The 25,559-nt window shown below is 38.9% G+C and overlaps 1 protein-coding gene across 2 annotated transcripts in view; it reads left to right on the top strand.

Moving 5' to 3' along the window:
• Positions 1-1,412: 1,412 nt before the first annotated feature.
• Positions 1,413-25,559, top strand: part of Dnajc1 (DnaJ heat shock protein family (Hsp40) member C1) — a 184,986-nt gene continuing 160,839 nt past the window's right edge. For both annotated transcript variants that reach the window (XR_013112311.1, XM_034510724.2), the window contains exon 1: positions 1,413-1,941. Coding sequence is in view for 1 of the 2 variants with exons in the window: in XM_034510724.2 (XP_034366615.1) it covers positions 1,693-1,941 (249 nt within the window). In the remaining variant the exon portion in view is untranslated. The remainder of the gene's footprint in view (positions 1,942-25,559) is intronic.

Here is a 25,559-nt window from a genome sequence, read left to right as displayed (position 1 = left end):
GGCCAAAGCCAATCACTCCATGCCTAGGATCAGTAAATGTCACCAGGGAAGAAAACAGCTGATAACTGCCCTTTGCCCAGACATTGACAAAGGATTTATTCAATTGTGTTACCTCCTGCAGAAGAACAACAGTTAACACAGAAATGCCAAATTCGAATTGTAGTAAGAACATTGTCTCAGAGAATGAAGCGTCACTGAAACTGGACAGGAAGAATCCTCAAGATCAATCCCTGTCTGTGAGAAGCACTGGGGTGAAGAGGCAACTCTACTTCTGTATCAGCCTGGCCTTAGAAAGTGATAAATTCCCTGAAAATGGAGTAAGTCCTTGGAGCTCTTGGACAACACAGAGTTCAAGAGGGAACTACAGGACTGTCTGGCAAGAGCTCATACTAAAACTGCTACAGTTGTGGCAAGATCACACCACTTTCAGATAATATCACACTCAATAGTATGATCAAATATGGAAAAGATGGACGTTGGGTAAAAAAAATTTTGTTGTCATATTTTTTGATAGTTTCACTCATTGAATAAATATTTGCTTTAATGAAGGGACTTGGTAAAGATTAGTCTTTAAAAAAAGATTTTTTAATTTTTATGTGTATGTATGTGTCTGCCTATGTGTATGTTTACATGCACAGGTGACTGTGGAAGCCAGAGGAGGATGTTGGATCGACTGGAGCTAGAATTGCAGGCGGTTGTGAACCACCCAAATATGGATACTGGGGACAGAACTCAGGGACTCTGCAAGAGCAAGAAGTGGTCTTCATTGAAGAGTCAACACTAGGCCCAATATTAGTTTTATTTTAAGGAAATAAACTTCAGATTTAAAAGAATATTTTAAATTTTACTTATATGTATGTTTGTTTGCTTGCTTACAATTATGTGTATCATGTGTATGCAGGATCCTGCAGAGGCCAGAAGAGGGCTTCAGATCTTCTGGAAATTACAGGCACGGAATATACCCACAAATCTTAATTCATATATAGAAGTATAATTTTTTTTTTTTGGTTAAATTCCTTTTTGTGCCTCCACCTCTCCAAAACCACACTGGAGTGGATCTGTGTGTTTTAGGCATTAGTTCAAGGCATCCTATCTTTACTGATGGAATAATAAATAAAATGCACGGGAACAGAAGCCCTAACCAGTAAAATACATCGATCCTGAAATATGCTTTTAATATTAATACTTAGGAAGGCAAGGCAAAAGGCATGGGGAAAAAAACCTACAGGTAGGCGTTCCGGGCCCTGGAGGTCTGTAATCGTCCACCTCTCTTAGCCAGCGCTGACACACGTGCAGCTACTATAATAAGCTATCCACTGAAAGGTTGTTCTACGAGGCCGGAATCCATAGCGGTCTTACTTCCGGCCCCGGCCCCGCCCCACAGTTGCTAGGAGACGTGATGTCACCGGAAGCGAGGCCTGGGATAGGCTGAGGCCTGGGGAAGCCTCTCCCACACGGCAGCCTGGGTGCCGGCGCTGGCTCTCCAGCTGTTCCTAGGCCGTGGCGAGGGTCGGGAAAGGGAGAGCCGGTTGCCACTGGTCTCTGCTCCCCCGCCGCCTTCTCTGCGTCTATTGGTGCTTCCGTCGAGCGGCAGCCTGACTGGCCGCTTCCGGCGGCTGCTCGCGCTCCTGACTGACAGGCGCCGTCCGCACTGCCCGCGCCACCCGCCACGTCCCAGCTCTCGGCCGGCGCATGGCGTGGCTGCCGACCGACCTCTCGGAGCCCAGAGCGATGTGGGTTCCTGGCTTCGGACCCGCGCGACTTCTACAGCGCTGGCGCCCCGGGCTGGTGTCGTCCTCGGTGCGGCCGCTGTGGCCGCTGCTGCTGTTTCTGCTGGCGGCCGTGCGGCCGGTGCGCGCCTGGGAGAGCGGAGACCTGGAGTTGTTCGACTTGGTGGAGGAGGTGCAGTTGAACTTCTACGAGTTCCTTGGGGTGCAGCAGGTAAGCGCGCCCGGCGCGGCGGGCCAGACCTCCTCACTCAGCCCGGTCCACTTGACCGTCACCTCTTCCCAGTCCCTCACCGTCGGTCCAACTTCCGAACTTCTGATCTAAGTGTTAGACTGGACGGTGCAACTAGCCTGAGAGTGCTGTTACCTTTTCTCTGGCTTTCTGGAGACCATCCCCCCCCCCCACCCCCACCCCAAGCTGTGCTAAAGGAAGAAGGAAGAGAGGTGTAGGCAGACCGATTTTATACTTTTACCGGGTCTCAAGTGTGACACAGTAACCATGTATCACCCCAGATTGTCATCTTCCCACCTAAACATATTTTTACTTCATCTGCCTCCCTCCCTCGTTCTTTCTTTTTTCTCAGTGTCTGTTAGCGGTTTTCTTGCACTGTATTTTGTAATCGTTATGGCCTGCTATTAGTGTTCGTGTTGCAGTTAGAAATCTGGAAGAGTTTGAAGCCTCCTCTTGGTTGGTCCTAGGACTGATAGGGGAAGCTGTGAAGCTTTCAGGGTTTGAGGTGTTTGGGCTGCCCAGGATACTCTTGTGTATACGTTCTTGCCTCTCCATTCATTTCTGTTCTGACTTTAACTTGGATCTTCACCTTGTAAAATCTCTTGTTCCCTTTTATTTCTACTTGAAAGTGATTGAGTGAGGGTATTTATTCAGGTTCTGCCTCAAACAATGGACAGAAAAAGAAGACATGTTACTAACTTCATGATCATGGAATGAAAGAGCATCTCCCAAGCTCTGATTGAGTCCTTCACACAGATATAAATTGTGAAGCTAAAACAACAACAACAATAACAAAAAGGCACACTTAACAGAGTTAGCTAAAAAATGTACCTCTTCCTGTAAGTTATGTAATAGGAAACTTTGAAAGGAAATTAATTGGACTGTTAAACAGAAATTTGATTTTCATTCATTGCATTTTAATTCTATGATTGCATATACAATTATTGAATATAAAATTGCCGCGGTACTGAACTTAACAGTTCTCATTTTTTAACAGTGAAAAATATTATATACAGTGGTTTTGTGGTCATTGTAAAGTATTACCTTGTGCCACTTCCTGCTTACAGAGAAAAAATATGCCTCATTTCCAAAGTAAACGATAATGTAGTGTATGTAACAATAATTAGTGAAAATGTAAGTTTGAAGATCATTTTTTTGGGTTTAGGTTTTTGAGACAGGATCTTCATGTAGCTTAGCCTATCCTCTAAACCATTATTCTCCAGCCTCAAGGTCCTGCTGGATGTTGAGATTATAGGCTTTTCCCACTACACCAGGCCAGAAGATTCATTTTACTTTTTAACTTAAAAAAAAAATCTAGATTAGGTAGAACAGTAAATAATTTCTTTTTTTTTTTTTCATTTATTTGTTTTTTATTTTATTTAAGTTACTTACATTCTCCCTCCACCCCCAAGGTTTCTCACTGTGCTGCACTGGCTGGCCTGGAACTTGTCTAGGTTGACTGGGGCTAGTCTCAAACTCATAGCTATCCATTCACTTACCTCAAGGACAACTGGAATTGAAGACATGTGCCATTATACCTGGCCTAATCCCTTCCATGTTAGTGTGTGTGTGTTTGTCTCCCTCAGTGTCTTACATGTTTCTTCTTAGTACCACACCACAATGTTTCTCTAGGTTTTTTTTTTTTTTAAGTTTATTAATGTTTTCCCTCCATGTATGTCTGTGTATCACCTTTGTGCCTGGCACCCACAGAGGCCAGGACATCTATCTGATCCCCTGAGACTGGAATTACATGTAGTTATGAGCTGCCATGTGACTGTTGAGAATCAAATCTGGAGCCTTTGAAAGAACAGCCAGTGCTCTTAACCACTGAGCCATTTTTGCAACACCAGGAGTGTTCTTTATTGCATTTGTTTTTTGTTTGTCTATTTACTTATTATGCTTGCCATAGCAAACATGGAGGTCAGAGGACAGCTCTTGGAAGTTGGTATTTTCTTTCCATGAGGGTCCCAGGGATTAAACTTAGCAGGTGTCTTTAACTACTGAGCCATCTTGCTAGCTCAACTAAATAGTTGTTTAGTATTCATTAAGATTGATCAAATTCTGTAGCTAGTGAGAGTATTATATATAACTGTGCTGGCATGTATTTTGTCACATTAACACAGCTAGAAGGGACACAAGTCATCTGGGAAGAGGGGATTTCAGTTGAGAACTTGACTGAATCAGATTGGTCTGTAGGCAAGTCTTTGGGAGCATTTTCTTGAGTGATTGTTGTGGGAGGGCCCAGCCCACTGTGTGTGTGTGGTACTACCACTTGGCAGATGATCCTGAGTTATATAAAAAGCAAGATGAGCAAGCCATGGGGAGCCAGACAGTGAGTAGCATGTCTGTGTGGTCTCTGCTTCAGTTCCTGCCTTTACTTTCCTCAGAGACTGTGACTTGGAAATGTAAGTTAAAACAACAACAACAACAACAAAAACCAAACAAAAACCTTTCTCCCTCAAGTTTATCTTGTCAGTGTTTTATCATAGTAACAGAAATCAAAGTAGAACAATAACCTATCAAAACAAATCTTGATGATGCTTTTGAATTGTTTGTAGAAATTAAGCTTTTTAAGAGAATATAGAGACTTAACAGTAATGGTTTCAAATTTATATTATCTCTGGGTGGAAAGATGGCTTAATAGTTAAGAGAACTTGCTGTTCCTTCAGAGGAATGGATTTCATTTCCAAGTACCTGTGTTTTTTTGCTCACAACTGCTTATAATTCCAGTTTTAGCAGATCTGACATGTGATGTGATCTCTGAGAGTACTGTACTTGAGTATACAAACCCATACAAGTGTATACATAATTTAAAATGATTAGTTATCTGGCCTTGTCTGTTGACTATTGTGGTTTGTAATTTCATACTGTTTAGTTTGCAGTGAATTAGTATGAACAACTAGAGACCTTAACTGTGTAAGTAAAGATGGGGAAATATATATAGATAATTGAGAAGATTTGGTCAAATTGGTAAAATTAGAAAAGAATCCATAAAATTATTTTAATCTATATTTTTGTGTTTAGCTGTGTTGAAATTGAAAAGAAAGCTGGAAGGAACTTTATTTTACTGACACAGAAAAATAGATTGGAACGTTCTTTACTTTGAATTTTAGTTTTCTTGGAAGACTTTCAAGGGGCCAGATATGTGGTAGAGATAAACTCCACCTGTTTAAAGTTTAATGTGTGATATTCAAGCTAGAACCAAACAATCTCCTGTTGACTAGCAGATGTTGGGATAGATGAAGTAGCAAAACTATCCAGTGGTGTTATTCATTGAAGACTTATTTGGTATTCACTAGATCTTAAGCATAAAACTTTTAGCCTCAATTAGCTTAATAGTTAGTTGGGATAGGAGCACAAATAGTGAATGTAAATAGGTTTATATAAATAGCAGATACACAGAGGCCTCTGAAGGAAATGAGAAGCTATAAAGCATTGATTCTATTCATAAGGACTCCACCCTTCTAACCTGTCAGTTCTCAGATGTTCTACCTCTTGGTTCTTATCACTTTGGGGATTGGACTTCAACATACTCATTTTAGAAGGATTCAAACATTCAGATTATAGTGTGATAGAGGAGCATACAGCATGGCTGACAAGCATTTAGGGAATGCTCTCAAGAGAGTGAGTGCACAGGTCTTGATACAGGAGTGTGTTGAGAGTTTGAGGGACTGGCAGCCAGTATGGGCAGAGCAGAGTGCTGGAGAATAGTAATGGGGGATAGGATCTAAGTCGCAGTGGTAGGGACAGATCATACAGTGCTTGCAGGCCATTATTAGGACAGTGATTTTTACTCATAATTAAGTTGTGGAATGAATGTTGACCAGATTTGAAGTAAATTTTAAAATGGTCATGTCTTTGTGCTAAGTATAGTTTATAAGGCTTTAGTTTCTTAGAGAAATAATGGTAGTGTAGAATGTAGCATAGGCCTGGTGATAGTAGTGATGTTGGTATGAAGTGATCAGATTCTGGATTTAATTTGATCATAAAATTGTCAAGATTTTACTTAAGTGTTGTGCTGGTTAATTGATTTTTCTTTCAAGTTTGAGAAGATGCCTCCATCATTTTGGCCTGGGACATAAGTCCTTGGGACATTTTTCTGATAAATGATCAATATGAGAGGGCTAGCCTAATGTAGGTAGTGCCACTCCTGGGCATGTGTAAGAACTCCTTGGTTGTATGAGAAAGCAGGCTGAGTAAGCCATAGGAAGAAAGCCAGTAAGCATTGTTCCTCCAATCTACTTCAGTTCCTGCTGTAAGTTCTCTTCATAGTGGAATGTAAACTGTAAGGTATACAAACCCTTCCCTACCTAGGTTGCCTTTGGTCCTGGTCTTTATCACAGCAATAGGAAAGCGAACAGGACAAGTGGCTTACATGTGGATTCTAACAGAAGAGAGATTGAAGACAATTCTAAAGATTAAGGAGGTAGTTGAACTTACTTGAATTGTAGAAGCCTGGACAGGGACTCTGGTTGAGGGAAAATCAAGGGTTTGGTCACAACAAGTTTGCCATATCTGTTAAGCACAGTGGGGGCTGGCATGTGGCTATTTGGTTATTCAGGTCTGGAGTTCAGACAGAAAAAATAGGCTATAGATAATAAACTAGTTCTTGGTATTTAGAAGGTAACTTGAAACCACATAACTGAATTAGTTTACCCAAAAGAATGAATCCAAAATACAAGGGAAGAGGTCTGGGCGCTAAGCCAGAGAGATGGTGACCAGGGAGAGAGATAGGAAGAGACAAACCAAGACATAGGATGTCTCTCAAGTCAAAGAGTGGAAATATCTCAAGAGAGGAAGAAGTGATCAGCTGAGTAAGAGTCAAAGGAGGGTTCTGAGAATTGGCTGGACTTAACAGTGGGTTCAACGAGAGGAGACGAGGAAGAGTTGGATAACGGAAATTAGATGATTCTGGTTTCATCTTTTCTTGTCTTCTTGTCCTTCCTCAAGATGCATATTTGCAATAATATGACTTTTAGATTTTTGGACTACTTTATCTTTTAGCTTTATGACTTTGGGCAATTTTAAGAGTTACTTTGTTCTTTAGAACAGGTGAGTTTTGGGCTGGAGAGATGACTCAGCCATTAAAGGCTAGGCTCATAACTAAAAATATATAAGAATAGGTGAATTTTATGGATACCTGTCAAACACTTCACTATACACTGAATGAAATAACATTGGTGAAACCATGTAAGTGTTAAAAAAAAACCAAACAAACAAACAACAAAAAAAAACCCCTAAATTGCAATTCCCCAAACAAGTGCTTTCTTGGTAGTTTTTACTTAACAATAGGTCACATTTATGTAATAGCTTTTTACATAAGGGCTCTGTGTATATTTCAAGTTGTTCTAGAAATTTAGGAAGAGACTTCAGAAGTCTTTGGTAGAGGTTGACTCTAGAAAGCATATCAGTGGTTCAGCCTATTTTTAGAATGCTTTTTAATTGTTCATAGGGCACTCCAATGTGGATATTGCATCTTTTCAGAGGAGAGTCAGGCAGAAAGATGAACAATACCATGTAGGGTAGAAGATAGGCTGTTCAAAAATCTTAAATCTAACTTAAATTCTAGATCCCTACATAATATTTGTATTTCACTTAACAGCTCCTTGGACTCCCTTTATTTATCATAGAATCAGTGCCAATTCTAGCTTTTCTCTCTTTTTTTTTTATTTTTTGTTTTTGTAACTATCTTGTGGGACCATAATTTCTCCTATACAATATTTTATAGAATATTCTAGCCATGAATAAATAATTCATTTTTATTTTAAAATCTGTGAATATTCTCCAATATCTGTTATATATTCTCACTGTGCCTAGCTGCGTCCTTGTTTTTTGGATGGGAAAGAAGAGTCATTAATTGGCCATCTTAAACCCTAACTCTTAAAAAATGAAGATGTCTCTGTTGACTGGTGAATCTGTACTTTTGTTCTCAGTTATATATAATTAATTGTATTGTGAGAGTCATTGCACTTGTGATGCTAGTGTGTAGTTTAATCTGTTTTTCATTAACTTATTTATCCACTTTACATCCTGATCATAACCCCCCTCCCTCCTCTCCTCCCAGTCTCATCCTCCCACCCCTCCCTCATTCTCCCCTTCCCTTCTCCTCAGAGAAGAGGAAGCCTCTCTATGGGTACCAACCCGCCCTGGCACATCAAGGCACAGTAGACTAAGGACATGCTCTGACACTGAGGCCAGATAAGGCAATCCAGCTATGGGAAAGGAATCCAAAGGTAGGCACCAGACTCAGAGACAGCCCCCACTCCAGTTGTTAGGGGACCCACATGAAGACCAAGCTGCACATCTACTACATAGGTGTAAGGGGCCTAGGTCCAGCCCATGCATGTTCTTTGGTTGGTGGTTCAGTCTCTGTGAGCCCCATGGGCCCAAGTTATGTGGTTCAATCTTTAAGCATCCATTCCTTTGTAAATTTGTTGTGTACTTAGCCTCTTCTTCTTTTTTTTTTTTTTCTTACTATGAATCTGAAATTATTTCACAATTTTGAGGGAGAGAGAAATGCAGATTCTAGAATGGTAGATTATCCTTCAATCATATCTCTCATGTTGGCATGTCATGTATAGACTTAGAGATAGATAAATACTATTTAATTATATACAGCTTTGAATCAGATTTGATTATTAGAATTTATTTATTTTTCTTTGTATAAAACGCTTAGTGTAGCTTAGTGAGGATTGCCTAAGCACATTTTATAGGGAAAAGCAAGTCTGTTGCAGAAATTGTCTCACATATAACCTGGAGCTGATAGAAATCTTTTAGCTGCGATATCATCAAGCATGTCAGGAGCTAGTCATTTGGAAGAGGTGCTCAGCAGCATCTGGTTCTGTCTGCACCTTTGAGGTCTACGCAAGGCCAGGAGCACGTGATGGCCATTGGAATACTTTCACCAAAGATATATTCCCAGACTATCTATAAGGGTACCCAGACTGCCCCTTGGGAATCAAATAGGAGGCCAGAGCCAAAGTCTTTTCGATAAAGTATGGAGACTACTACATACTAGCCCATTTAGAAGGACTTCCTTCTCAAGGCACGGATCATCCCAGCATGGAATGATGGCTCTCCCTCCCTCCCTCCCTCCCTTTTGATCCATTTTCCCTTGTTCAACATACACTCAATAAAATAAATAAATAAATAAATAAATAAAACTCTTTTAGCTGTCTTTTCTGGTGTTCTGAGTCTTTTTTAGTGTTAATCAGTAGAACACTCAGATATCTTACCTTTTCCTTCCATAGACGATATTTTACATTGAATTGGGGAAGTAAAATTGGCGTCTATGGGTACAGTTACTCATAGATATCTTTTTAAACATCTTATTGAATAGCTTAATACCTTACTCAGTGACTAATGTGGTAGATTTCAAAATCCCACTTTCCCCAGGGTTCAGAGTGAATAGATTCTAGGATGGAAGTAAGGGTAGATAATTGGTTTAATGGTTAGTGAGGGGAGAGTATTTGTAGCAGTTAAAAGTAACAAGTACTTTTATAATATGCCTGTTATCAATATTAACTGGCTCCTAGATCTGTTAGGTTTTCTATCAGTGAAAGGCTCATTGTATGAACTATTACTATAATACTTTATAAATATCTTCCTGAGACAGACATCATTGGGTATATTTGGATGGTAATATGTCAGCAAATTTGTCTATAATTAAAACTGTTCCATTGCCTTTTTAAAGTGGTGTGACTGGGTAGAGGAATGGAGTTACAGTAAAGAGAGACTTCTGATTGTGAAAAGTAGGACCTTGAACACTGTTACAGTAAGCTATAATCATATGTATTTGCAGAAAGTAGTTTCTACTGTCATGAAGCATTTAATTGTGAAATATGGGTCCTATACAAACAAATGCAAACTATTTTCACTGTGTTTTGAGTAACATTATGATATCTTAAGTACTGAATATTTGGATTTTTATGGTATTGCACTTATTGATGGGGTTGGGGGCTGACTCTTAGGTCTTAAGTTAGAAATTTAATCTAGAATTTGTATTTCATTCTTTGTCTTATTGAATACTAAATTAAGTAAAGTTAGCATCCATTTACTTTTTCAGTAAATATTCCTGTTTACTACCACCTAGTAGCTGGAATCTTATATGTATTCAGGCATATTACAGAAACAAGGGCAAGCCACATTCTGCACTTTTGCTTAGAAAATGTATATAAAACAATATGCTTCAATTATTAAATGGATGCCTATTTTGTTGCTAGTCAGGCAGTAGCCATTAAGCTTTGTGCAGTCAGCTAATAGAATTTGAGTTGTTTAATACTAAACTGAATCTAAGATTAAGAATAAAATAAAGGGCATGTAGTATTTAAATGCCACTGATAACAAAAAATTCTAAAAGGTAATAATTTCTTTAGATAAACAAATTCAGGGATACACACAACTCCTGAGTATAAAAGGCACAAGAATTTAAAAAAAAAAACTATGTGGTATCATACTTTTTTGTGTATGGTGAACATTAATTAAGACCAGAAGGAAGAACATCACCATTGTCATTTATTGTGCCATGGGGAAGGCTGAAGGTTCAAAACTATGCTAGCTAAGAAAGAAGCTTCTAGCCAGTCCTTTAGAGTTTGATTCTTACCACCACTGAGAAAAGTAATGTTCAAGAGGACATTCTATGATCAATTGCCTTTGTGTATTACCAAGAAACCTCTCACTTTTTGAAATCTAGAAGTTGCAAATTTTATCAGCAGTTATTTTCATTGACCACACATTTATTTAAAAGATTAGCACTTGGGAGGCAGAGACAGGCAGATATCTGTGAATTTGAGGCCAACCTGGTCTCAATGAGTTCCAGGAATGAATGAATATATCACAAATAAATAAAATGTATAAAATGTTAGTATTTATTTGGAGTGTAGTGGCACATACAGGTAATTCTAGCACTTGGGAAGCAGAAGTTGGAGAATTCTTTCAAATTTAAGACCAGCCCAGTCTACATAGTGGGTTCTAAGCTATCCAGGGTTACAAAGCAGAACCCTTTCTTTATATATAAATATATATATTTACACACACACCTATACACACACACACACACACACACACACACACACACACACATACATATTGGCTTTAAAATGGTGCTTTGCATTAATAGTTGATGACATGAGTTGATTTATGGGTGTTAAAGGACAATAAGAATAATGTAAAAAACCCAGAAGTTGTAACTTTTCTAGTAGTTAATTATATCACATGTTATTTTTTGTATGGATCTTTTATTTATACTAAAGCTGGAAATGTGATTTTTTTATTTTAATTTTTAAAAAAATTTTGTGCAGTTGTATATTACGATATTTTTGTATGAGTCTTTCATCTACAGTAGGAAATAGGCTTCCTGGTTTAAGTAAAGCATACTAATATAAATATTTGATGAAGTACAACTGAGTACCATGCTGTGATTTTCATAGTAGTTCTGTGGAATTATGTGACTTTTGGTATCTCACTACTAGATGTATTTTACATTAATTTAGGTTGATTCTGAAAGTGGTTATTGTGAAAAGCTTCAGTTTTCAACAGTACTGACATTTTAAAAAACAATTACCAAAAGTTATGGCTTGAATTGTCTTCAAAGGCTATAGCACATCCTTTACATTATCTTCATTGTAAATACATCTTTAAGTTGAATTGATGTTTAGCAATAGTTAATAGTCATTTGGAGCTCTGATGAATACTGTTCAAATTGATGAAGAGATCTAAATATAGAACAAGCACTCTGCCATCAGGCTGCACCCTCAGCCCCCTGTCAATAATCTTTTCAAGGTGGGCATGGTGCCCACATCTGTGATCCAGCACTCAGGGGAATCATTAGTTCAAAACCAGCCTACCTTACATGGCGAGGTCATCCTAAGCTGAGTAGCAAAACTTCATCTCATAAAAGAATATAGCAAACTGCATTCAGTAGTAGAGCACTTGCGTAACATGTGCAAAGCCTTATATGGTAAAAGAATGTATTAGAGTAACTAACCTTTATGAAAAATTATGAAAAAAATGTATACATACAAATATTAAAAGTAATGGAGTAATATCTCCATCTTGTGGTCTTTTTTGGATATTGCCATTAAAAATGTTAAGGGGTTGTATTTTCACTACAGTAGGCGTAAGTAAGAATAGAGTGGGAGCTAGGTGAAACTAAGAATCAGAGATTTCCTACAGTACTCTGCAGGAACCTTGAACTGAGCTTCCCAATTAACTCATTGGATGTGAGTGTACTGAGATAGTAATACCTGCCCCCAGGTACAAATACAGCCTGCTGGGAAGTACCTTGATATATGTGTAGTCCTGACAGTAAATAGATTAAACATAAAATGTACTTCAAATTAGGCTTATCGAAACCTTTTGTAAACCAAAGGCTCTCATTTGGCTGTCATATTAAAAAAAAATAAAAAAAAAAAGCATTAACATGAGCCAGGGAATCAAACCAAAGGAAGAGCCCAAGTTTTTGCACTAGTGTTATTCAGTTTCTTGATGACTTCCTTAGATAGCAGAGCAATGACTAAATGTTATCAGCCTTCAGAACTCAGAGGAATACGGTTCAGCCACAGATAAGGAATTTATATACTTAATATTTGGAAAAAAATTGCATGTATACTGAATATGTACAGACTTTTTGTCATTTCCCTAAATGATACAGTGTAACAACTGTGGTGTTTGTATTGTGTACAATATTATAATTAATTTGAAGATGATGTAAGTATTTTTATGTGTAATGAGTGTTTTATCTGCATATCTGTCTAGACATCACATATGTGCTTGGTTCCTGTGGAGACCAGAAGAGGGTGTCAGATCCTCTGGAACTAAGAGTTATAGCTAGTAGTGAATTGCCATTTGGGTGCTGGGAACCAAACCCAGTCTTCTGTGAGAGCAGCAAATGGTTTTTGCAGCTGAGCAGTATCTTCAGCACCTCTCAAGAAGATGAAAGTGTTGTATACAAATTCTACTTCATTTCATGTAGGGCACTGAGCACTTCCTGATTCTGAGATGTCCAAGGTACTGGAACCAGAATGACAGACCCCTCCATTGCTTTTTACTGTATGAAAAGACAAACAAGTTTATAGCATATAAAATATACATAGTCTGATAGCCTAAAGTAATGTTTTATTTTATTTTTTACTTAAAAAAAAAAAACCCTTTTATTGGTTCTTTGTGAATTTCACATTGTGCACACAGTTCCATTCATCTCCCTGTTCTGTCATACTTATACTCCATTTTTGCAACCTCGTCTCCTAAAAAGAAAAAAAAAAAAGTCTTGTTGTGGAAGCTGTAGTGTGAAACAATGTCCCAGTGTACACTTTTGTCCACACTTCATTGCAATCAATCATTCATCTGGTTTGAGGTCTTGGGCTTCTGGTACACTATCAATACTGCCTAGTAGAGAGGAGTACTGAGAGGAAGAGAAGGAGTAAGAAGAGGAGGAGGAGAAGAAGGAGAGGAGAAGCTAGGTGATGAGAGAGAGAAAGAGGGGGGAGACAGGGAGGCAGATATTCATGTATCTCTACCAGTCAAAGATAGTTGTTATATCTAGGTTGGTCAGTGGGTTACACCTCTGATTGAACAATTCCAAACTTATAAAGCCTATGATTAACATTTTTTAAAAAAAATGTATATGTGCAAAAAGAAAAACGGGGCATGGGATAAGCGTTTTCTAAGGGGGGGGGATGGGGAAAGGGGATGGCATCTAAAGTGTAAATAAAATATCTAATAAAAAAAAATACTGCCTAGTAGAGATGCTGGGCAGTGCTATAGCAGGCAAGGGGCTAGGCCATAGCTTCTGCTCTCATGTTCTCAGGGCTGATTCACTTGCACTCCCCTCCCCCACCAGGGCAAACTCTACTGTGCTGCCCAGGTTTAGGGCCTGTTCTGTGTGTTGCAGCAGGTGAGGGACAGGGCCAGTTTCCCACTTTCATGACACCTGGGGCAGCTCTTTCACCTACCCTAGGTGGTAAGGGAGGAGGGCCTCTCTCTTTCTCTTGTCTACAGGATGCATAGCATATAAGTTCGGGGCCATGCTCCCCTGGGCCCCCATCACCAGGGTCTGCTATACTGCACTGCCCAGGCAAGGTGTAGGGCCTATTCTCCAGATTTCTGCAGCAGGTGAGGAATAGGACCATGTTTCCTGCTCTAATGACCATACAGCTGACAAGAGGCAGAGCTGGCTCTCCCATGCTCACACCTCCAGGGCTAGCTCACTGGCAACCCCTATATACAGGGCCAGGTCTACTGTGCTGCCCAGGCAAAGTATAGAGTCCACTCTCCTTATTGCTGTAGCAGGTGAGAGGTAGGGTCAGCTCTCCTGCTCTCATGGCCTCAGGGTCAGCTCTTTCAGGATGTCCTGGTGAGGGCAAGGGCTAGTTCTACCCAGCCATCAGACAACAACATGGCCCTGGGTGGCAACCCAGACCAAGGATGTCCACCTGACCTTTGGTGGTAACAGACCCCTGCTACTCCAGGGCCGTGGACATGGCCCTCAGTGGGAGCAAAGGCCAGGACCTCACTATTGTCTTAGGTGGCATCACCAGATACATCAGGCTGTTCCTCACTACCCTGGCTCTATTTCTGGCTCTTCATTGTACACACATTCTTCTGCTCTTTCTCTTCCATTTCCCCACCACTTACTTGCTCCTATTAGTGTCTCCTGGGGTATCTGAGTGTCTGGGTATCTGGGGTTATCTCAGGAATGCTGTGTGGTAGGGGTCATCTCAGGTGTGGTCTGCCTGTTGGGGCCTGCACTGCTCTGGACTGGTGTTTGTCTAGGGCTTGTTCTTCTCCCAGAGTGGCACTAGACAATCTTTCTAGGCTTCCTCCCCACCCAGACTGCACGGGCCCCCTAGTGGGGGTTGCCCATCTGGGGCTTGTTTCTGCCTGCCAGGGCTATGGTAATGTTTTATGCACTAGGAGAGAAGAAATATTTCACTTACAAATCTTGCATAGTGGACACTCCTGAATTCTGTCAGATAATTGGGAACAGTACTTTGTGATAGATGATACAAGCAACAGATATAATTTAGAAAAAAAAAAGAGAAAACAAGAAATTAACTTGAATAGTATATTTAATTTAAATCCATGTATCAAAATTATTCAACATTTTGAGTTTTGCTTTCTTTGCAACTGTATGAATCAAATCCAAGGCCTTGCACATGCTAGGCAAGTGTTCTACTACTTGGCTATCCGATTTCCACAAACACACACCTCTAGCAATAGTTTTACTGTGAAGCTCAGACTGGCCTTGATCTTGCCAAGGCACTCTAGCTTTGAACTGGTAATCCTAAATCCTGAGATTATAGGTATGGGCCGATATGTCTGTCTTTTAAAAAGGATTGATGGGTTGAGGATGCAGCTCATTGGTACTTTGTCTACTATGCTTAAAGCTCTGGGTGTTGTGTAGCAAAACATACACATACACACATGCACAGAGAGGGAGAGGGAGGGGGAGGGGGAGGGGGGAGAGAGAGAGAGAGAGAGAGAGAGAGAGCGCTTTATTTATGACATATTTCATAGTCTAGCATTTTATACTGACTTTTAAATTCTGATGTATATTTTACATTTATACTTCCAGCACAGTTTTTAAGATGTCCAGCGGATATCATAAATCACAAACTCAAATTGTTCTAATCATGTTTGAATGGAATGTTGTTAAATTTAAATATAAATTAAAACTAAAATTGTAGTTTCTCAGTTCTGGCATGCTTCAAGTGCTCATCTATAGATATTGGATAGCATATGCTAACTAACAAGCCTTGGAGAATTACAGTATCCGTGTGCATAGATGTAGTTAAATATTTTGTATATATTACTTATTACTGATTTGTTTTTATTAAGGGATAGTTTGTAATTTTCTTTCCTTTTTACATTGTGTGTGTGTGTGTGTGTGTGTGTGTCTGTCTGTCTGTCTGTCTGTCTGTCTTTCTGTCTGTCTGTCTCACAAGTATGTGCTTGGAAACCAGAGGACAGCTTTCAGGAATGGGTTCTCTTCTGCCATGTGAGTCCTAGGTTTTGAGCACAGGTTGTCTTTCACCTGCTGAGCCATATCACCAGCCTTAGTTTGAAGGGTGTTTTGTTTGTATGTTTTAAGATTGTTCCATTGATGCCTGATATCATCTACCTAGTCAGTTATTTATACATTTTGTACATACTTTGTTCTCTAAAACACTGGTTGATCTCCTGGTACAATGGTAATCTCAACTTCTTTGAGAAGAAGACCTTTTGATCATGGTAATTTTAAGTTATATTTGATTTAAATTGGTCGTTTGCTTTTGCTGACTCTCCGGTTATATTTTATAATTCTGTAATTTTGTTTTTGTATTCAGAGAGAGAGAGAAAGGAAGGGGGGAGTGTTTGTGGTGTGTGTGGCATATGTGGGTATGTGTGCATGTGTGTATCAAGGACAGAGATTGATGTAGGTTGTCTTCTTCAAACACTTTCTGACCTAGCCACAGAAGCAGAGACCTTCATTGGAACCCAGAGTTTGCAGATTTGATCAGTGTAGCTAACCAGCTTGTTGTGGGGATCCCTTGTGTCTTCTTCCCAAGTGTGGGGATTACAAGCAGGCAGCCACATCTGGCCTGGCTGGCATTTCCACTAGTGTTAGGAATGTAAACTCTAGTTTTCATGCTTGTTTGGCACACGATTTACTCACTGAGCATCTCTCAGCCTTGATCCTGTGTACCAAGCAATACTGGTGTTCATACTTTATAATTTTAACTTTGTGTTTCCCCTTTTATCCTGCCACTTATGTATTAGTAGTTATTAGATATATACTATATGCCCTATTGTTACCTACTTTGAGAATTAAAATGCCTTTAATTAGATGTCTTTCAAAGGAGATGTCTAGATGCAGTTAATATTTGTGCTAGTCTTTCAGCTCTTGCCATACCAACGAGCAGTTCTGTAGCCATTCTGTTGTAGTAGTTGCCTATGCCATCTCTGCCAATGAGTACTGCTTTTCTCTGGGCTGCATTATTGATTGCTCATCATTCCCCTTGCCTTTTATAATTTCATAAGCAACCAATGAAAAGAAGTATATCTTTGTTTGTTTTTCAAGACAGGGTAGTTCTGTATATCCTGGACTCACTTTGTAGACCAGGATGTCGTTCAATTCACAGAGGTTTGTCTGCCTCCGCCTCCTGAGTGCTGGGATTAAAGGCATGCAACCACTACTTCTCAGTTAAGGAAAAGAAGCATATCTCAATTTGATACTCTTTACATCTATGTAGCTACTTTTGTTTAAAATACCTCATATAAAAAAGAAATTACACAGGACTCTGAGATGTTAAAGATGGTTCAAGTAGAGGGCCCCACACCCATGGATAATATGGGCTATGGGCAGCACAAATTGGACTCAGTGGGACAAATATACATTTTATGTGTGTGTGTGTGTATGTATATACATATATATATATATATATACATACACACACATACATATATATGTATATATATGTATATATATGTATATATATGTATATATATAATGAAGTTGGGAGGAGACATGGGGAATAGATCTGGAGGAGTTAGGGAGAGTAATAGGGATGGATATGGTTAAAATATATTGTATGTATGAATGAAATTTTCAAATAATAAATTCTCAAAAAATTATGTTAAAAATACTCAAATTTGAGGGAGAACCAAGAACAAAATTCTGCTTGATTACATCTAAAAGGATTTGGAGACAGTTTGCATAATAATGCTTGGAAAGTTTGTCTTACATAAACCTCAAAGCATATTCTTATTCCTACCTAATACTTCATTCACTACCTTCTTTTGGAGTATCATAAATATCAGTTTTTCTGTGATGTGTTATAAAATACACAGGAAAATAACTTTTTTGATTTTTCTACACAGTAGAGTCATTGAAGAAAAAAGAATCTGGGCAGTTGTTGGAAGTTGCTTGTTTTAATCATCTCTAATCTCCTTGAGAGAAGACCTCAAGTACTATACTAAGCATAGTTTGGGGTTATTGTAATTCCTGGAGCTCATCAAAGTCAGCAACAGGAAATTTCTGAAAGTTGGAAAAATAAGATGATTTTGAATTTGTTATTTTTGATACTATCGGCCATGACATGAACCTAAGTAGAAATAATCCCAGAAAGTGTTGGAGGCTTTTGAAGCAGAGGTCCAGTGCAGATGTGTAGGTGTGCAACTGCTTCACACAGACTGCTGTGCTATAGAAGGTTGCAGACTTTGGCCTGGGTAGATCTGAATATAAATGTTTAGACTGTGAAGTAAATAATTTCCCTTAGGTAATTAAAATGTAATGCTTTGGTAGGTAAGATTTTTAGTTGGTAGAAATTTAATTTTCAGGCTCATATTGAGTGGGAGTTTGTCTGTTTACCTCTTTGCTTTATAGTTCCTTTTATTCTTCCTAAGATACTTCAGGAAGTAGTAGTTTATATGTAGGCAGCTTAGGGCTCCCTACTGAGTTTATGTTGAGACCACTGTACATCCAGACACTAAGCCTATAGGCCCCATGGTCTTCTGTGCAGGGTTATATAATGAAACCTTGTAATGTATGAAGTTACATGCATGGCTCACATTATATTTAGTTGGTTATTACAGGAATGGATAAATTGTGGAATACTCTATTTCAGACCTAGTTTAGAACATGAGTCTGAAGTGGAGGAGTGGTTACTCATAGTGACCAGGAGTGCAAAAAACAGGTCCTGAATTAAAGAAGAAAATGTTAGGACTTGTATTCAATTATTCTTTATAACTTTCGTAAATTCTCTTTCTCCTTTCTGTCCTTTCTACAGTCTTGCTATGTGGTTTGGAGCTCATGATTTTCCTCTTTTACTTCCTTATTTCTGCTATTACAGATATATACCACCATGACTTGCTTTGTGTTTTTAATATGCTACATACTAATAAAATGATAAACTATAAATTAGCAAATATTCAAAAGCCAAATATGAGGATCACAACCATTACACTGTATTCTTTTTTTTCAATTTTTTATTGGATATTTTATTTACATTTCAGATGCCATCCCCTTTCACCATTTCCCCTCCCTAGAAAACCCATATCTCATGCCCCCTTCTCCTTTTGCTTTTATATAATTTTTTTAATGTTAACCAAAGGCTCTATAAGTTTGGTAGTGCTCAATATCAATCAGAAGTGTAACCCACTACCCAACCTAGATATATCAACTATCTTTGACTGGCAGAGACATGTGAACATCTGCCTCCATGTCCCCCCCCCCCCATTTTTCTCTTTCTTATCACCTAGATCCTCCTCTCCTTATTCCTCCTCTTCCTCTCCATACTCCTTCCACCTTAGCTCCTCCTACATATCACCTTTCCTGTTAAAATAAAACTTTTCTCTCAAAATACTGTTAAAGCATAACTATACCAATTTGTGTCAGTAAAATACAAGATAGACCTAATACCCAGTCCATCATTTTGTTGACTAACCAGACCTTCTGTCATCTCTCCTAAGAGACTTAGTTCTGAACCTGGCTTTTTTTCTTGGCTTTAGAATGAATGTCAGCTGAAAACCACCTTCTCAAATCTTTTCTCTCAAAGTAAATAGCCAGGATTGGCTATGAGACTATAAGTTTTCAACCCTGTCAGAAATCCAGAACGACTGAGTTAACTGAAATTGTGGGAAGCACAAAGCATAGCTTCTAAAACTTAGCCAATTTATAGAGAGTGCTGAACACCTGGACAGTCCCTATACTACAAAACGTTGGAGCATCCTATTTTCAGCCATCTGGCCCAGGATCATCTGACAGACCTAGTGATGCAGAATTATTAAGGGCTGATTACTCTGTCTAGGCAGATATAATCAGTTGACTATTCTGCAAGTGTGTCCTTTTCTGGACAGTAATTTGTCTGTAGATGGAAAGAGACAATTCTTGCCTAGTGGCTGTCTCACCACAACTGGAGTAACTCCAAAGATGCTCAATTTCTTCATAGAATCCAAGACAGGAAGCTGTCAGGAGCAGACAGGTCTCTAATCAAAATGAACATTAATACAGAAATGTTTATAATGTCAATTCTGTGGACTACTGACCTTTTGAAAACCAACTATCCTTGTAAGGTAATCTGGACTGTTGTCTGTTAACTCAGCTATTTCTAAATAAAATATAGAAAATACCCTAACAATAAACTCAGAGCCATGAATTTCCTATAGGTCCTTAACTCACAGTCTAACCATCTCAAATCAGTTAAAAAAGCTAAAGAAGGACTGGGTCTAAGCCTTGTATTCCTAAATGTGTTATATAGGCACAATGCCTATGAGAGTAACAATATTCATCTAACTTTTATATCAATAAGAAGCCCATACCAATGAAAACCTTAAATTTGAAAACAAAGTAAATTTTGTACCATTTAAGAAATTATAACTTCATCTTAATAACAATTATACATATTTCTACCAGTAGGTTATGGCTATGCAATAAATCCTAGCAAATCCTCCCAGTTCCAACAAAACCACTATTTTTCCCTAGAAAGACAGCCCAATATTAACCACCTCAGTCCCCAAGCCTAGGAAATAGGGGTGTCGACTCTTCATTAACTTCTTCAAACTAATTATGGGCGTTGAGATATTAGAAGAGGGGTCGGGGAAAGAGTAAATTGATAGGCCTCTGATGCTGTGTCTTCACTGCATCCAGCTGAAATTCCAGGACATCAGAGGTTCGAGTAGGTCTGCTAAGCTTGCTTGATGAGTAGATACACCAAGGCTATGTGTTCTGCAATATACAATTCTCAAAACAAATTTTAGTATCAAGATAATTTTTTGTTTGAATTCTGGAATCTAGTCTTTTGGTGGCCTGCCTCTGTCATGTCTAATCCATATAATTCTGGGAGTTTCTATGAGGGTGTGCTCCCACCATCCTCCCATTTCTGCCTCCCTGCTGTTGCAATTCCCCAACACTAGGAAATCCAAACTTCCCGGCACCAAGGCCCTCCACTTCCACTGATCCTGGCAAGGACACCATCAACTACCTATACAGGTGGAACCATGAGTCCCACCCTTTGTGTTCTCGGGCTGGAGATTTTAGAATGGCTACTCCAGCTTGTTTCTTAGGACCATTTGCTTGAAAAATTGTTTTCCAGCCTTTTACTCTACAGTAGAGTCTGTCTTATCACTGAGGTGGATTTCCTTTATGCAGCAAAAATGCTGGGTCCTGTTTGCATATTCAGTCTGTTAGCCTATGTCTTTTTATTGGGGAATTGAGTCCATTGATGTTAAGAGATATTAAGGAACAGTGATTGTTGCTTCCTGTTATTTTTGTTATTAGAGGTGGAATTATCTTTGTGTGGCTCTCTTCTTTTGGATTTGTTGGAAGAGGATTACTTTCTTGCTCTTTCTAGGGTATAATTTCCCTCCTTGTATTGGAGCTGTCCTGCTATTATCCTTTGTAATGCTGGGTTTGTGGAAAGATATTGTGTAAATTTGGTTTTGTCATGGACTATCTTGGTTTCTTCATCTATGGTAATTGAGAGTTTTGCTGGGTATAGTAACCTGGGCTGGCATTTATGTTCTCTTAGGGTCTGTATGACATCTGTCCAGCATCTTCTAGCTTTTATAGTATCTGGTGAGAAGTCTGGTGTAATTCTGATAGGTCTGCCTTTATATGTTACTTGGCCTTTTTCTGTCACTGCATTTAATATTCTTTCTTTGTTTTGTGCACTTGGTGTTTTGATTATTATGTGACGGGAGGTATTTTTTTTCTGGTCTAGTCTATTTGGTGTTCTATAAGCTTCTTGTATGTTTATGGGCATCTCATTCTTTAGATTAGGGAAGTTTTCTTTTATAATTTTGTTGAAGATATTTATTGGCCCTTTAAGTTGGGAATCTTCACTCTCATCTATACCTATTATCCTTAGGTTTGGTCTTCTCATTGTGTCCTGGATTTCCTGGATATTTTGTGTTAAGAACTTTTTGCATTTTGTGTTTTCTTTGACAGTTGTGTCAATATTTTCTATTGTATTTTCTGCACCCGGGATTCTCTCTTCTATCTCTTGCATTCTGTTGGTGATGCTTGTGTCTATGACTCCTGTTTTCTTTCCTAGGTTTTCTGTCTCCAGGGTAGTCTCCCTTTGTGATTTCTTTATTGTTTCTACTTCCATTTTTATGTCCTGGGTGGTTTTGTTCAATTCCTTCACCTGTTTGGTTATGTTCTCTTGTAATTCTTTAAGGAATTTTTGTGTATCCTCTTTAATGGCTTCTAGCTGTTTACCTGTGTTCTTTTCAAATTCTTTGAGAGTGTTATTTATGTCCTTCTTAAAGTCCTCTATTATCATCATTAGAAGTGATTTTAAATCTGAATCTTGCTTTGCTGGTGATATGGGGAATTCAGGACTTTCTAGTGTGGGAGAACTAGGTTCTAATGATGCCAAGTACCCTGGGTTGCTGATGCTTATATTCTTGCACTTGCCTTTTGCCATCTGGATCTCCTTAGTGCTAACTGCCCTGTCTCTGACTGGAGCCTGTCTTTCCTATTATCTTGGTTGTATCAGAACTGTGTGGGGTGGGTGTTACTAGTGGGGTTAGAGCTGGGACCCAAGATCTGCTCAGTGTTCAGGCCCAGACTGAAAGGAACCAGTGCTCTGGACAGGCAGTGACTTCCTGGGTCCTACTGGGTCCCAGTTACTCCCAGTTTGGGGCAGACTTGCTGTCTGCTTACCTAAGATACTGCCTGGGTTAGAGCTCCTGGGAGCCCTGCTCCCTCTGGGTTCTGTGAGATTGCGGGCAGAATTGCTGCCCAAGATCTGCTCAGTGTTTAGGCCCAGAGTGGAAGGAACCAGTGCTCTCCACTGTATTCTTTCTTAACTATGTTTCAGATGCTACCTACTAAGGCACAGAACTGACGTGTTAGCTGTCAGTCCAAGCATTGAATATACAGCCACAAGGCAATTAAATTAGTATGCCCAAAAGAGACCTGCATTTCCACTGAAGCAGTATTCACAATACCCAAGATATGGAATCAGTCTATATGGGCTGAGTGGATGAAGCACATGTATAGTGAAATATTTTTCAGCAGCAAAAAAAGAAATTCTGTCATTTGCAACAACCTAGTAGAACAATAGCTTATTATGTTAAGTGCATCAGTCACAGAAACACATAAATGTATTTGGAAAGAAAAGCCTAATCTCAAAACAAGTGAAGAATAGAATGGTTGCTTTCATAGCCTGGAAACAATATAGGAGAAAAGAGATGGAGAAGCAATAGATAAAATGTATAAGATACAGTTGGATAGATGGAATAATTTCTTATGTTCTCATGTAGTGTTAAGGATGACTGACAACAATTGGTTTCAAAGTAGCTAGTAGGAAAGACTTTGAATGTTTCAAGCACGACAAAATAGCATGTGAATGAGGTGATAAATATGCCAGTTACCTTGATCCATTTCACCACACATTAGATACATATGTATTGAAGTGACCTGCAGAGTCCCTTAAGTAACTACAATTATTACCTGTCAATAAAAGTGTATTAAAATCATTAAAAAATGGTACCCAGACTTGATGACAGAAGCCTGTAATGCCAGCTACTTGGGAAACTGCAGCAAATTAAAGGCCTACCTAGACTACAGAATGAATTCAGGACCAGCCTGGGCAACTTATTGAGACCTGTCTCAAGAAGTAAAAAGAGGCCGGAAATGTAGCTAAGAGATTGAGCATTTCCTAATGTGCTTGAGGCCCTGTATTACAAAAACAAACAAAAATAAATGCTACTTATTCTTAAAAGCTCACTCTAAACTTGATTCCAGCATGGCACTTTAATACATACATGATTTTCTCTATTACCTATTTTATTCAGATATGACCACTCTCAACTCCATGTCACTTTTTTGAGGGGTGGGGGAAGGATGGGTAGGGATGCTGGGAATAGAACACAGGGCTTCAGATATACTGACATCATGTTCTGTAACTGAGCTACATACACTTAAAAAATATTTGTCCCAGGGGCAAATATTTTACAGGTTTTTAAAAATTATATATATATGAGTGTTTACCTGCATATAGTATGTATATCATATGTGTGTCTAGTTCCCATAGGGGCCAGAAAAGGGGGTCAGATCCCCAGGAATTGGAGGTATAGATAGTGTGAGCCACCATATTGATGCTGAACCTGGGTTCTCTGCACCAGGTGCTCTCTCCAGCCCCAACAGATTCTTATTTTTTTTATTCAAGATGGTATATAGTTAATATATTGCAAGTAAGTAGAAAATAGAATTTTGGTTTAGAATACACTGTCTAGTTTCCATATCAGAAATTAAGAAGATAAGAATACTTATAGGAAATTGTAATTTTGTAGTTTGCTTAAGAAATTAATTGTGTAAGTATAAAATGGGAAGATCTGGTTTGACCTTAATGGAAATAAATGCTCATTTTATTTGATTACATGTTGAATTGGGCCAACTATTTGGCTTTGCTTTTTAAAAAAAATCCGTTTGTAATTTACATTAATGAACATATAGTAAGATGAACATTTAAGAAAAGAAATGTAATGCATTCTGTGCTAGCAGGTTATAAACAATCTTGGTGGCATATTTTAAGAGGGACACTAACAAACTGAATTTTAAGAAGGTAACTATGAGTGAACTAGAGAATCTGGGACAGTTTTCAAGAGGAACATATTTAATATGAAAGGGAAAGGAGGTATATGATCACTGATTTAGCTGTTAATGTGAAGCTGTGTGAGGGTTCATGCTTTCAGTCCTTGCACTCAGCTTGGGGAAAGAGAATCCCTGCAAACTGTCGGTCAGCTCAAGCTGTACATGTTCATCAAACAGCACAGAATTGATAAGCCTTTCACCGCATTATGAGGCACCTGGATTTCCACTGCCCCTAGTCCTCACATCACTCTTTTTGGAAGAGGTTTTTTTCTAATTTTAATTGAAAGGTAATTTGCTTTGATACAAAAATATAACTACTGAACATGCTTGTTAAATTTCTAAACAGTTGTTGGACATGGTGGCACATACCTGTAATTTTGGGCTCAGCACTCAGGAGGAGGAGGCAGGTGGATCTTTGTGAGTTGAAGGACAGTTTTGTTAACATAGTGAGTTTTTTCCTGGTCAGTCAGAGCTACTCTCAAATTAATTTTTTCCCCTAAAGAGTCTAGAATATCTCAGGGGGTAGATTGATTTCCCAGTGGATAGAGGCAGACACAGTATGAGAGAGAGAGAGAGAAAGAGAGAGGGAGAGAGAGAGAGAGAGAGAGAGAGAGAGAGAGAGAGAGAGAGAGAGAGAAGGGAGGGGGGAGGGAGGGAGAGAGAGAGAGTGAGAGAGAAGTGGGAATGGGGGGAAAGTATATTATTTAATCAGTTTCTGTTTTTTGTTCTCTGCTATTTCAATATCTAGCACACAGTTATAAAAGTTGTAGAATATAGATTATTCTATCAAACACAGAAGGACTTCTTAGTATATATAACATTAGGCTAGAGAGTGTAAAGACTTACCTTCTAGTTGTGAGAAAGAGAAATAGGAAACTAACAAAACTAAACTTTCCACAAAGTTTATGGTAAGAAAGCAGTGAAAGTTAGAACAGAAGATTTGGAGTGTTAGTAAAAACAGCAAAGAGATTGAAGACCTGTAACAGGTTTTGCTGAGAGAAGGAAAAGAGATTAACAGATT

The sequence above is a fragment of the Arvicanthis niloticus genome, chromosome 8, assembly GCF_011762505.2.
Source record: "Arvicanthis niloticus isolate mArvNil1 chromosome 8, mArvNil1.pat.X, whole genome shotgun sequence".
Taxonomy (NCBI): domain Eukaryota; kingdom Metazoa; phylum Chordata; class Mammalia; order Rodentia; family Muridae; genus Arvicanthis; species Arvicanthis niloticus.
This window is presented reverse-complemented; position numbering and strand designations above follow the sequence as displayed.